Source organism: Podarcis pityusensis, assembly GCF_964106645.2.
Source record: "Podarcis pityusensis genome assembly, chromosome: 12".
In the NCBI taxonomy this organism is placed as follows: Eukaryota; Metazoa; Chordata; class Lepidosauria; order Squamata; family Lacertidae; genus Podarcis; species Podarcis pityusensis.
In genome coordinates this window covers 799,323-812,366 of record NC_138037.1, presented here as the reverse complement: position 1 = coordinate 812,366, position 13,044 = coordinate 799,323, and the positions used below count along the sequence as shown (strand labels likewise).

General features: G+C 51.3%; 1 protein-coding gene across 8 annotated transcripts in view; it reads right to left on the bottom strand.

Annotated features, from left to right (window-relative positions):
- The window catches only part of SLC4A2 (solute carrier family 4 member 2), a 58,269-nt gene that overhangs the window by 6,799 nt on the left and 38,426 nt on the right, over positions 1–13,044 (bottom strand). For 7 of the 8 annotated variants that reach the window (XM_080975388.1, XM_080975387.1, XM_080975390.1 and 4 more), the window contains 11 exons: positions 11,808–12,034; positions 9,704–9,840; positions 7,829–8,009; positions 6,920–7,055; positions 5,840–6,023; positions 5,539–5,653; positions 3,419–3,603; positions 3,104–3,329; positions 2,003–2,209; positions 1,652–1,800; positions 792–986 (listed from right to left, as the gene is read on the bottom strand). In XM_080975388.1, coding sequence (XP_080831514.1) covers positions 792–986; positions 1,652–1,800; positions 2,003–2,209; positions 3,104–3,329; positions 3,419–3,603; positions 5,539–5,653; positions 5,840–6,023; positions 6,920–7,055; positions 7,829–8,009; positions 9,704–9,840; positions 11,808–12,034 — 1,942 coding nt within the window. The remainder of the gene's footprint in view (positions 1–791; positions 987–1,651; positions 1,801–2,002; positions 2,210–3,103; positions 3,330–3,418; positions 3,604–5,538; positions 5,654–5,839; positions 6,024–6,919; positions 7,056–7,828; positions 8,010–9,703; positions 9,841–11,807; positions 12,035–13,044) is intronic. The other variant, XM_080975393.1, reaches the window with a different exon arrangement.

Sequence of the window (13,044 nt, the reverse complement as noted above, 5' to 3'; positions counted from 1 at the left end):
ACAGGAGATAATATACAAATGGAAGACTGGGAAAAATTATGGAAAGTGAATTTAAAATTCGCTGATTGCATACTGTTAAAAGAGAAGTATATGAAAAGTATATGAAAATGATGTATAGATTACATCATTACATTACAGCTGTAAAAATGGCACAAATGTATAGAACAGGCTCCAACAAGTGTTGGAAATGTAAAGAAAAAGAAGGCACATTTTTTCATATGTGGTGGGATAGTAAAATAATCAAAATCTATTGGGAAATTATTTATAATGAAATAAAAAAAAACGTTTAAGATAGCTTTTTCATAAAAAGACCAGAAGCGTTTTTAGTAGGCATTTCAGGTCAAGAGTTGCCAAAAGAGAAGAAAAAACTAGGATTCTGTTAGCCCAAAGATGGAAAAATGAAGAAATACCAACAAAAGAATGGCAAGAAAAATTGATGGAATACACTGAAATGGCAAAATTAACTGGAAGACTACGAGATAAGGAGAACAGAGACTTTAAGAAAGACTGGGAACCATTTATGTTATCCCTACAGAAACAATGTAGAGAGATGGACTCATTAGCAGGTTTTGATTCAACATTTACAATTACCAAAAGAAACGTAGAAAATGCAGCAGTGAACTCGAAAAAACAAGAAGAAAACAACAATAAATATATTAGACTCCAAATTAAGAAGAACAAAATATGCTGCAGAAATCTGTGGAAGAAGCTTGCAGGGGCTGCCCAGGCCTTGGGGTCCCCCTCATACGCTCCGAGCTTCAGGGCCCCCCAAATGTGGGTCCGCCACTGACCTTGATAAGCTTGAAGAAGGTCTCGTAGATGAAGATGAGGGAGATGAGGAAGGCGAAGATTTCCTGGGTGAAGCGAGAGACATAGCGCACCAGGAAGCTGCCCTCAAACGCCACCATGACCAGCACAATCAGGATGAGCCAGAATCCGATCCAGACGCGACCCACCAGGTAGTCCAGACCCTGCGAGGTGCAGAACTGGGGCGGGGGGAAGGACAGGCAGTGAGGGGTGTCCTCCAGGGCTCCCCTCCCCACAGTCCTGGGTGGGGGCACCCGTCCACCTCTCTCTCTCTCTCTCTCTCTCTCTCTCTCTCTCTCTCTCTCTCTCTCTCCCCCTCCCTTGGCAGAGAGATACTCTAGGGAGAACCAGCGCCTGTGGGGTCATTGAAAGATAACGCCATCAGGCTGCAAGGGGGACCCTCATCCAGCCCAGCCCCCCTTCTAGCGGAAGGCTGATTCGGTGGGCAAAGAGGTTGGGAGACCACCGGCCATGGATCCTGGAGCTGTGACCCCTTCATTGCAGGGGTGGGTTGGACTACAGGACCTCTAGGGGGTCCCTCTTGCTAAGGAAATACCAAAACCCTACTTGAAGGGTTTTCTCTAACCTGGTTGCGCTTTCTTGCTCGAACCAGACTGACGCTGAGCCTGCAGGACCAGATCGGGACAAAGTCGGGAAACCTTTTCAGTAGGGAATCCAGAGTTTGGAGATTTCCAACCTGGTGGTTTTAGGATCCCGCCCCCCCGCCCTGGGCCTTCGGAGGGGAGAGGAGGTCCTGCAGGATCGCAGCTCCGACGGGGAGTTTCCAGGGGGAGACGGGATGCTAGGGAATCGGGGGAGACCCCAACCCCCTGGGAAAACTCACCATGAAAAAGGCTTCCTCGAAAACGAGGAGGGGTCCTGAGAAGCCGATGACCAGGAGGGGCTGGGCGCCCAGCAGGCAGAAGAAGATGCCCTGGACCGAGGTGGAGATGATCAGCTCCGAGACCCCAATCAGCCCCTGCGTCTTCTCACCTGGGTTTTTTTGGGGGGAGAGCAAGGCTCAGAGGGGCTGGCCTACCTCGCGGGGCTGGCGTCCCAGAGCACCCCAAACCCAGCCTCAGCCCTGCAATTCCTGGGAAGGGCAGCTCCCCAAAGGCACAGGCAGTGCGGGGTCCGGCCAGGCCAGGCCGGGCGGCCTCTGCGCCTCAATGTGGGGCGCTGGACCCCCACTCACCCAGCAGCCCCCCGAAGGTGATGGCCGGCGACAGGGCAGCAAAGTAGATGAAGATGATGGCAGCCACGCACTGGGCATCCAGGGCGTCCCGGAAGTCGCTCAGGTATTTGGGGTAACGGCGGCAGACGTCCTGGACCAGACCCCCGAAAGGGCGCCCTGTTCGCCGGAGGGGGTCCGGCTCCTCCTCCTCCTCCACCTTCAGCAGCGCTGTGGGGCAGACAGGGGGCGGCAGTGAGGGCGTGTTTGAGACTGCCCAACACTGCAACGTATTTCCACAACTGTGTTGAACGAGTGGGTGTTCATGGCAGGGGGTTGGACTGGATGGCCTCTGGGGGCCCCTCCAACTCTGCGATGCTACAATTCTCTCATTCCCGTATATCTCCCCGGGACATAAATATTTTAGATAATAATGGTAACATTATGGCAGATCAACTGGTTGCATTTTGGCTCACAGGGAAGCAAGAGCTTTCCAGGCTACTGTGGCTTTGAGGCTGGTTTTGAACATGTTGCAATATATTTTGATTATCGTTTTTATCTATTTTTGTATATTTATTTATTTGGGTTTTTCAAATTTTAAATTTAAAATTATAAATCAACATACAATATAGAAACAAGATTCCACAGAATCTCCTGGACTTCCCTCCTCTTTCTGGCTCCTATTATTAATCATTTCCTCCTGCATCTTTTATAATAACCCAAATCTTTAACATCTCCATTATGTCCAAAGTTCATCATTAAACTACAAGTGTTATTTCAATCCCATTAACAGGTTTTTTTATCTTATCTATCTCAACCTAACTTACCGTTTTTAACTATTTTGTTATTATTACTCCAAATTTTATCCTTTAAATGTTGCCAGCATCTTAGAAGCTCCGCTTGGGCAGGATATAAATATATTCAGTTCTAACAGTAACTAGATTCTAATAATCACTAGATAATAATCACTCTTCTACGCTGCTGGGGTAGCTCAGTCGGTACAGCGTGAGACTCTGAATTTTTGGGCAGTGGGTTCGAGTCCCACTTTGGCTGCAAGATTCTTGCATCGCCGGGGGTTGGACTGGGTGACCCTCGGGGGTCCTTTGCCCGAGAGCCAGCGCCTACCTTTCTCCTCGGGGGACTTGGGCTCCATGGCGGCCCCCAGGAGGAGGCGGCGCTCCTGCTCCTCCCTCCGCCGCAGCATCTCTCTCTGGAAGTGGGCCACGCTCCGCAGCAGCTCCTCGCCCTGCACCTCCGAGGGAGGAAGCACCACGCTGCAGTCCAGGAACTCGTTGATGGCGTGGAGCAGGTCCTGGCGGTCGTCGGCCAGGTAGGCGGCTTCGTGGAATTGCTGGGGGGAGACGGGCGGGTGAGGCCGGGGAGGGGGGTGCCCGCCGCGCGGGAGAGGAGGAGGAGAGGGTGGCGAGGGTGGGGGCCTACCTTGTCGGACATGAGGGTGGAGATGGAGCGCCCGATCTCGTGGTAGTCCATGTTGGCGCTGCTGGGCCCCAGCAGGACAAAGAGGAAGCGCACCGGGACGGGCACCTCCAGGACCGAGTCCATCAGCGCCGCCTCCTGCAGCCGCACAAAGGCCATGGTGGGCTGGTCCAGGAACTCCACGCTGCCTGCGGGGGAAGAGGGGGCAGCGGATGGGGGCCAAGGACCAGGAGCCTTGCCACAAGGAAGGAGGGCTTCCTGACAGTCAGCGCTCTGGGACAGTGGCAGCCCTGGCACCGTCTCCCTCGAGATGCTCTCCTGCCTGGCAGGTTTGGGAGCAGAGGTTGGACGGCCACCTGCCAGAGGCGCTTGAGCCGAGATGCCCCCTTGCATGGGCAGGAACGGGCACTTCAACTCAGCGCTGCAGAAGGTCTTGTACCTGTCCTGAATCTTCCGTCCTTCCACCTCATGCAGAGATGTAGCCAGGAGCCAAATGGTTTCATAAACCAGGCTGACGGGCGCCAAAACGGAATGCCTAGTTGCCATTTGGGGGCCAAAATAGAGCTCCAAAGTCGTATTTTCCAATCTGACTTGTTGGTTCTGATTGTGCAGATAAAAGAGAATGGACAGGATTCTGCATCTCCAGATGGCACCATCCTGGCAACCGGGCTCTTCACTTGGCCACAAGTGGCAAATAGCCAGGCGCAAAGCGCCGTATTTTTCGCTCTATAAGACGCACCAGACCACAAGACGCTAGTTGGCTGTCCTGGCTTATTGTTTAGCTGTGCGCAGCCTCTCCTGGGCAAGGGGAGCCTTCATCCCCTGCCCGGGAGAGGCTGTGCATGGCTAAGGCTCCCCCAAGAGCCGCGCTCCCTTTAAAGAACGCACGGAGCGTGTGTGCGGCTCTTGGGGGCTTTTCCCCGGGGAGGGAGAAGAGCCTCACCCACGCTCCACGCAGCTCTTTAAAGGGAGCGCTGAGCAGAGCCTCCCGCCTGCATTCGCTCCATAAGACGCACACACACATTTCCCCTCACTTTTTAGGAGGGGGAAAGTGCGTCTTATAGAACGAAAAATACGGTATGCCTGGTGAATTTTGGACGCTGCCCTCGGGGTCCTTTCTGTGATTCCTAGTTCTCCTGTGCTCTGAGGGGATCCCTTCCAACAATTCTGTGATATTCCCTATCCCTGATTAAGTTTGGCGCTTTTGTTTTTGCTATTTATTTTGCCTTTTTGTTTTTGAGGCTTTTTCAATTAATTTGTTTTTGTGACTGTGTGGAACCCTGTTCAGCTACTGATTGATTATGTGACTTCGGAAATGGATAAAAGCCTCCCCCATCCAAACAATGACTATCATCAGTGCAGGTAAGAATTTTTTTTTTTTGTATTTTTCTATGTATAAGATGCCCCCTATTTTTGGGGATTCAAACTTAAGAAAATGCACTATGCACTATCCGTGTATAAGACGACCCCTTATTTTAAACTTCAAAAATTTAGGGGAAAATATAGTCTTATACACAGAAAAATGCGGTAATTTTAATTTTTATCATCTACAATGCAGTGGTACCTCTGGTTGTGAACGGGATCCATTCCGGAGCCCCTTTGCAACTTGAGCAGAACGCAACCTGTGTTTGCATAGGTCGCGATTCACAGCTTCTGCGCATGCGCGTGACGTCATTTTGAGCACATGCACGAGCGGCAAAACCCAGAAGTAACCCGTTCCGTTACTTCTGGGTTGCCACGGGACGCAACCTGAAAACGCTCAGCCTGAAGCAAACGCAACACGAGGTATGACTGTACTGTCTTATTTATTCTATAGCACAGTACATAGATTATTGCTTTCATTTTATGGACTAGTGGTCTCGTTAGATAGTAAAATTCATGTTAAATTGCTTTTTCCAGGGTTTGTTTTTAAAAGTCTGGAAAGGATTAATTCGTTTTGCATTACTTTCTATGGGAAAGTGTGCCTTGGTTTTGGAACGCCTTGGTTTTGGAATGGACTTCTGGAACGGATTACGTTTGAGAACCAAGGTACCACTGTAAATAAATACTGGGGGGTCCCTTCCAGGCTACCATTCCATGATTCTCTGCCCCCCTGAGACTCTCCCCCTCTGCCCCTCCCTTACCCACAAGAACCACGGTGGCCTCTGCGTTGTCAGGGATCTTCTCCAACAGCTTCAGCTCGTGCTTCGACTTGGACCTGGTGATGGGACCGGGGAGCGTGGGGGACGCCACTTCGCGCTGCAGAGACCCCCGGGTGGGGGGCGGGGAGAGAGAGAAGCAAGGTGGGGAGACTTAGCTGGCTGCTGCCCATCCTTGGTGCACAGGCACCCCCCCCAGCCACCCCACCCAGCAGGGATTCCTGCATTGCATTGCGGGGGGTCAGGCTGGATGGCCTTTGGGGGTCCCTTCCCCACTTCCTCTCACCTCCTTCTCGATGTCCACCCGGGTCTCGTGCTCCCCGGCATGGCCCCCGATGAGGGGGTCGGTCACGGTGGGCTCGGCCCCCTCGCCAACGTGGTTGGCGCTGTGGTGGTGGCCCAGCAGGGAGCCCAGGGAGCCGGCCGAGATGTTGCGCGGGAAGGAGAACTCCTTCTCATCCGAGGGGTGGCTGCGAGGAAGACCAGCGCGTCAGGGAAGGGGGCTCCATCTGGGGGGCGCTGGGGGGGCTTGCAAGGATGCCCCCCCCTTGCTGCAGACACCCACCAAGCCAAGGGAATCCTCCCTGGGATTATAGTATGAACCTTATCTGCCACCCTTATTTCCTCCATTGCCCCCCCCCGTCTTTATCTTTGCAACAACAACATCTGAAGGCAGCCCTGTTTAGGGAAGCTTTTAATGTTTAATAGGTTATTGTATTTTAATATTCTGTTGGAAGCCGCCCAGAGTGGCTGGGGAAACCCAGCCAGATAGGCGGGGTATAAATAATAAATTATTATTATTATATAAAATTCATTTATATCCCACCCATCTGGCTGGGTTGCCCGAGTCACTTGACATAAAAACATAATAAAACTTCAAACATTAATAGTACCCATATGATCCAATATAAAAGCCACAATATAAGCAACTTCTATCAAACAAAGCAATATTCCAGAATCCATTAGAATAGTAAACAGTAAAATTAAACTTCAGCAAATAAATAATAATAATAATAATAATAATAATAATAATAATAAACAACAACCCTGTGAGGGGGGTCAGGCTGAGGGAGACTGGCTTCCAGGGTCACCCACTGAGTTTCATGGCCGTGTGTCAGGATTTGAACCCAGGTCCCTGCCAGATCCTGGCCTGACACTCAAACCTTGGGTCCCTGGGTGCTGTTGGACTACAACTCCCATCATCCCCAACCGACGGTTCTGCTAGAGGGGGACGATGGGAGTGCAGCACCCAGGGACCCAAGGCAGAGAGAGAGGCTGCTCTACCCACTCTGCCACGCTGTCTATATGATGCCAGAGCTGGCAGGAGGAGGAGCCAGAAACTGCCCCCCACCCCCGCTTGCCTCACCTGTGCTTGAGGAGCAGCGCCCGCAGCACGTTGGCGCGGTCCTCCGCTCGGATCTGGTCCGAAATTATCATCTGCTCCACGACTTGGTGTGCCACCCCTGGCAGGGTCTTCTGGTCCAGGTCGAGGAGGACGGCCCCTGGGGAGAGAGAGCGAGGGGGCACTAGCCGGGGGACAAGGGTCTGTCCCATAGACCCCCCCCCCGAAAAGTTCTTCACTGACCCCCATTTCCACCCAGCCCCTCCTGCTGCAGTGAGTTCCACAGCTCCCCAGGGGGCCTGGGGGATTCCGCATTGGACTTGCTGCCCCCACCCCAAAAGAACCAGACCTGGCATCCCCCGTTAGCTTAGCTAGTTGAAGGGGGGGCAGAAAATGCCAGGGTCGCAGGTTCGATGCCCATATGGGCCACCTGCATAGTCCCCCTGCCCTCTCATCGGAGGGCACTGGATTCTGGAGCTGCGATTCCGGCATCGCAGGGGGTCAGACTAGATGGTCCTCGGGGTACCCTTCCAACTTGACGTTTCTACAAGTTACAAGGAAGGAGATTCTGGCTCAGCTCTGATGCCAGTGGAGGCCCTCTGCCATGGAGGCTTCAGCTGAGATTCCTGCATTGCCGGGGGTTGGTCTGGATGACCTTTGGGGTTCCCTCCCAACTCTAGAATTCTATGATGGGTTGATTTGGAAGCCGTATTTTTGGCATTGAATCAAATTGTTGCACAGTATATTTTGGGTTTGCGTGTAACAATCTGGAAAGACAGGCTCCAAATTAAAAGTTGGAACAGGGGAATGGGAAGAGGAGCTGGAGGCAAAAGATTCCTGCCTTACAGGGGGTTGGTCTGGATGACCTTGGGGGGACCCTTCTGACTCTATGAATGAGCCTGCCCTCTCCCGGTGCCCCTCTGCCCTGCCCACCGTGAGCCAGGGTCCTGCGCAGCTCCAGGAGGCTCCGGAAGGAGAGCGAGGCCACGTGGGGCTTCCCCCAGCGATCCGTCTCCTCTTCCACATCCTCCTCAAACTTGATCCATCGCGCCGTCTCCTTCCACTGCATCTCCTGGTTCTTGTCGACAATCAGCTCGTTCAGCTCCACAAAGACCTGGGCCGGGCGGAGAGGGTCAGAGAGTGGGAAGAGTGGCTTGCCAAATTATTGGAGTATTACAGTATGTCCCAAACATAGAGATCGGAAGGATCTCAAAAGAGAAGATAGACAAGGACTGGAAGGTGTTTAAAGGATATTTGCAAAATCACATTGAAAAACCAGAACTCCTACTGGAATAAACAAGTTCCGTTATAAATACCGAAACACCAAATAATATGGATAACAGAAAAAGAAGTAGAAAGTTGGTTTAATAGTGTGTGAAAGTAAGTAATAGAAATGGAAAGAAATTGCAATTGAGTAGAAGTCTAGCACAGGGATGGTGGTGGGAAAAGGAATTATGTGCGGGATTGAGTGTGGGTTTGTAAGAATATTTTTAAGGATTGTATGAAATGTATGTTTGTTTGTATTTCTGTAATATGTATGTATAAATGTATTAATGTTGAATTCTCTCAATAATCTATCTATCTATCATCTATCTATCTATCTATCTATCTATCTATCTATCTATCATCTATATATTTCATAGAATAGAATCATAGAATCCTAGAGTTGGAAGAGACCACAAGGGCCATCGAGTCCAACGCCCTGCCAAGCAGGAAACACCATCAGAGCACTCCTGACATATGGTTGTCAAGCCTCTGCTTAAAGACCTCCAAAGAAGGAGACTCCACCACACTCCTGGGCAGCAAATTCCACTGTCCAACAGCTCTTACTGTCAGGAAGTTCTTCCTAATGTTTAGGTGGAATCTTCTTTCTTGCAGTTTGGATCCATTGCTCCGTGTCCGCTTCTCTGGAGCAGCAGAAAACAACCTTTCTCCCTCCTCTATGTGACATCCTTTTATAAGGAAGAGCGCTGGTTGGATCAGGGCCAAGGAGACCCACAGAATCCAGGCTCCTGTCCTCGCAAGGGCTGATCGGACGCAGGATTCAAACATGAGAGCAGCTCTCCCCCTCCTGTGCTTTCCAGAAATGGGGTTCAGAAATACTTGCGGCCTCTGATTCTGACTAACAGCCCAGATCAGAACTTGGGGGGGGGGCAGGAGAATTTGGGGTGATGGCCAAGGAACTTCCTCTTCCTGCAAGGGGGTGTCGCTGAGCCCCCCAGGCTCAGAAACACCACAGGTCCCCCCCACCCCAAGGGAATTTCCACAATCCAGGCCTGGATTTGTGGGGAGCAAGTGGCAGGTGGAGGAAGAAGACCCCCCAACCTAGGGGTCTCTGATAGCCCTACAACATCGGGGGCCAGCGTCCAGTTTGCCCCAGTGGTCCCTCAGCCCGCCGGCTGCACCCCCTCCTTCCCACAGCTTCTTGCCAGGGGGTGGCAAGGAAGGCCCCCACCAGCGGGTGCAAAATCTGCTAAAAATATTTCCATAAATATTTTTGATGGAAGTCAAAAAAATTGATTAAGATGTAAAAATATGTTTAATTACTGTTGAAAATGGTATGTTAAAAAACGAATAAAAATTTATATATATAAAAAATATTTCCACAAATATGTCTATAAAAATATCAATTATTGCCTCATAAGAAAAGGTCTTAAATAGAGGGTTTTTACATGATATGTGGGTTTTCCCTGTGCCACATTCCCCAGGGGGCGCAATCTGGACGGTCCTGCCAGGGGCGCGAGATCACCCAGCTACGGCTCTGCCTCTTGCCCCCCAGCAGGCCACAAATCGCCCCCCCCTGCTCACCTCGTGGGGCTGCCGGTCCTGCTTCCTCTGCCGGGCGCTGGGCTCCTTGCGGTCCTTGCCAATGTGGACCACCTGGCCTTTGGCGCTCTTCCGAACCAGGTGGCGCCGCACCCCAGGAACGTCCTCGAACCTGTGGCCTGCGGGGTGGAAGGACAGAAGGCCCTGAGTGGGGGGTGCAGAGAAAGGCCCTGATCCGTCCTCCTCACGGCTCCCCTACCTCCATTCCAGCCTCTTCAGGTGCCACCTGAGAAAGATGAAGCACCTCAGCCCCAGGCGCTGGCACGCCATTGGTCAGAAAGAGCCTGGGGTCCCTCCCTCCAAAGATAGGGGAAGAAGACCCCCAGGGATCCAGGCAGGCCAGGCTTTCTATTATTGCTGCCTACTTGCGAGTAAACCAGAATGATGACAGCCACTAGGATGAGCCCAGTTTTGGGGCTCAGAATATTCTGTGTTCTGCTTGGACCTCCTGCCCACTTTCCCTCTTCTGTGCAAAAAAGTTTCCCGATTTGACCGCCAGAGACCCCCTGGCAACACCGCAGGGCTGTTGTGTCGCAGCTGGGTCATTTGTCAGTTTGAAAAAATCCACTCCTGCCTTTCGGGGGGGTTGGACTAGATGCCCCTTGGGGGTCCCTTCCCTTCTAGGATTCGAAGGGGCAGAATTAAAGGAAGGAACATCCAGCCAGCGGAAAAGCCCCCCTCCATGCCACGGATGGCGAAAGGTTAGCCCAGGCTTCCTCAACCTCAGCCCTCCAGATGTTTTTGGCCTACAACTCCCATGATCCCTAGCGAACAGGACCAGCGGTCAGGGATGATGGGAATTGTAATACCAAAACATCTGGAGGGCTGAAGGTTGAGGGAGCCTGGGATATACTATATAGTTTTGTAGCCGTAATTCTGTTTAATGGTTACTTTGTTATTGCTGTTACCCTCTGTTTTTAAAAATGTTTCTTAATGTACCGGTATTCTCTTCCTCTCTTTCTGTTTTCTATTCTTTCCTTTTTCTTCTCCCTTGTTTACTTTTATTTACTATAATCACAAGGAGCTTTTTTGCCTTTGGAGAGAGAGATATTCCCAGCAAAGGCAAGCCGCCCAGAATAAAAAATATTATTATTATTATTATTATTAGTGCTTCCTGCGTCCCAGGAAGGCCACTCTCTGCAGCCCACAAAAGACTGGGATGCAACAAACGTGTCTGGCTCAGAAGTGCCTCCGACAGACTACGGTATTTCTCTCTCCCTAAGACGCACCTGACCATAAGATGCACCTAGTTTTTAGAGGAGGAAAACAAGAAAAAATATTCTGAACCAAACAGTGGATGTATGATTTTTGTGGTTCATGCTGTGGCCACAGACATGTGATCTGATGGTGAATTTGGGGTGACCCAATGCAAAAATCCTGAGGATCCATGGGCTTTTACCTCCCCTCTCCCAGGCAGCCTCCTTTATCTCTAGAGTCCCTTATCTCCCTCTCGATCGCTTGCTGACCAGCTGCTCAGCTGCTTCCTTTCAACACTCCCTTCCCTCTTGTTTGCCTTACTGTCTTTTCCTTAGCAGGTTTTTGCTCCTCGTTTTCTTCTAATTTCTCTCCTAATTGATTTAGTCTTCCTGTTTCCGATCAGTGGCTTTGTTTCAACACCCCCTTCCCTCTTTCAAAAAAGAAAAAAGAAAAAAAGAGCATAATCTGCTTTTTGCCCCTGGGCAATTCTGCTCCAGGGACCACGCATTTGCTCCATAAGACATTTCCCCTTACTTTTTAGGAGGAAAAAAGTGCGTCTTATGGAGCGACAAATACGGCAACTCACAAAGCCCTTTATACTCTGCTGCACGACCCCCCCTGCCAGGTAGGCCACTGCCAGAATACTAATACTTTACATACTGCCCTTTATCAAAAGATCCCATTAAGAACACATTTGATGGAGCATCAATAATAAATAATAAGCATAAAAAATAATCCTAGTAGCAGCTTTAACGGGCCAAAAATGGTTTCATGACTTTGCCTGAGAAAGAGTCTGGTGCCAGGCAGCCAGAGGGCATCCCAGCTGGCGGATTCGCACCCAGGACTCCTCCTCCCCTGTGCTCCCCCCGCCCTGCCCCCCGCCACTCACTCTTCATGAAGTCCAGGTCGGCGGAGGCCAGGGTCTGGGCCTCGGACTCATCTGTGGGCACCTTGGGGTAGCGGGTCTGTTCGATGCCCGTCATGCTGCCGATGCGCCGGCGCTCGTTGAGGTTGTAGCTGCGGTGCCCGGGCTGGGACTTGGAGAGCGCCCTCCCAGGGGAGCCCGCCTCGGCCATGCTGGGCGCCTCCGTGCCCGCGGGTTCCTCGGCATCTGAGCTGTGAGAGAGGCAGACTCACAGGCGGGCACCGCGCCTGCCTCAGGCGCCAAGGAGGCAGCTCTGGGGCGCTGGCATAAAGTGAGGGGAACCTCCTTTTCCTCAACAACTGGGCACCGGTTTCCCCACAAAATCGCCTTGCCCCAGACCTGCCCGCTTGGCCGCTTCGATCGGCACAACTGGCACTCTTACGGGTGCCGCACAACTGCCAATCTTGCAGGGTGGCAGCACCTATAACCTTTGGAACTCCCTGCCTAGGGATCTCAAGGTGCCTTCCCTGCTCTCTTTTCAGCGCCCGCTAAGAACCTTCTTGCTCAGACAGGCCTGGCCAGACGCTCAAAAACCGGCAGCGAGTTTTAATTCTGTTTCTAGTCGGTTTCAACTTTTAGGAAGCCTCCCGGTTGGTCATTCTTGTCTTTGGGAAACGGCTCTGAGGGTTTCTTAACGTGTGACTCCAAAGACTGACCACCCTTGCAACTGATGAACCGACTCCCTTGGTTTGGACATATATATTGATACCTGAAACGAGTTTATACGGAATCGAGGGGGTTATTAGTGACCATATATAGATTAGGATGATTATATCACTTCTCTATAGAATAATCTATAGAAAGGAAAGGGACTTAATTATTGCACTGTGCGTTCTGCATGTTTTCTGTCTTCTCCTCTGTCTTTCTTTTTCCACACTCTTTTCTTTTCTCTCTCTCTTGATTTTTCTTTTATACACGAAAACCTTTCAATAAAGTATCGATTAAACAAAAAAGACGTTCAAGCAGCACATGATTTCATGCAACAAATAGCCTGATTTCAGATGCTGTGGGGAGAGGACCCCCCCCCCACTTCATGCAGGGAGAATCAACCAGCCCCTGAGCCAGAGCTGACCTTCTTTCAGGGACCCCCCAGGAGGCAGGAGGTGCCCCAAACCCTCTCCCACCCCCTGCACTCCCCCCCCAGCTGAAATCTGCTGCTCAGGGCAGACCCCCTCCTTCCTCTGGACCCCCTCCCTTCAGG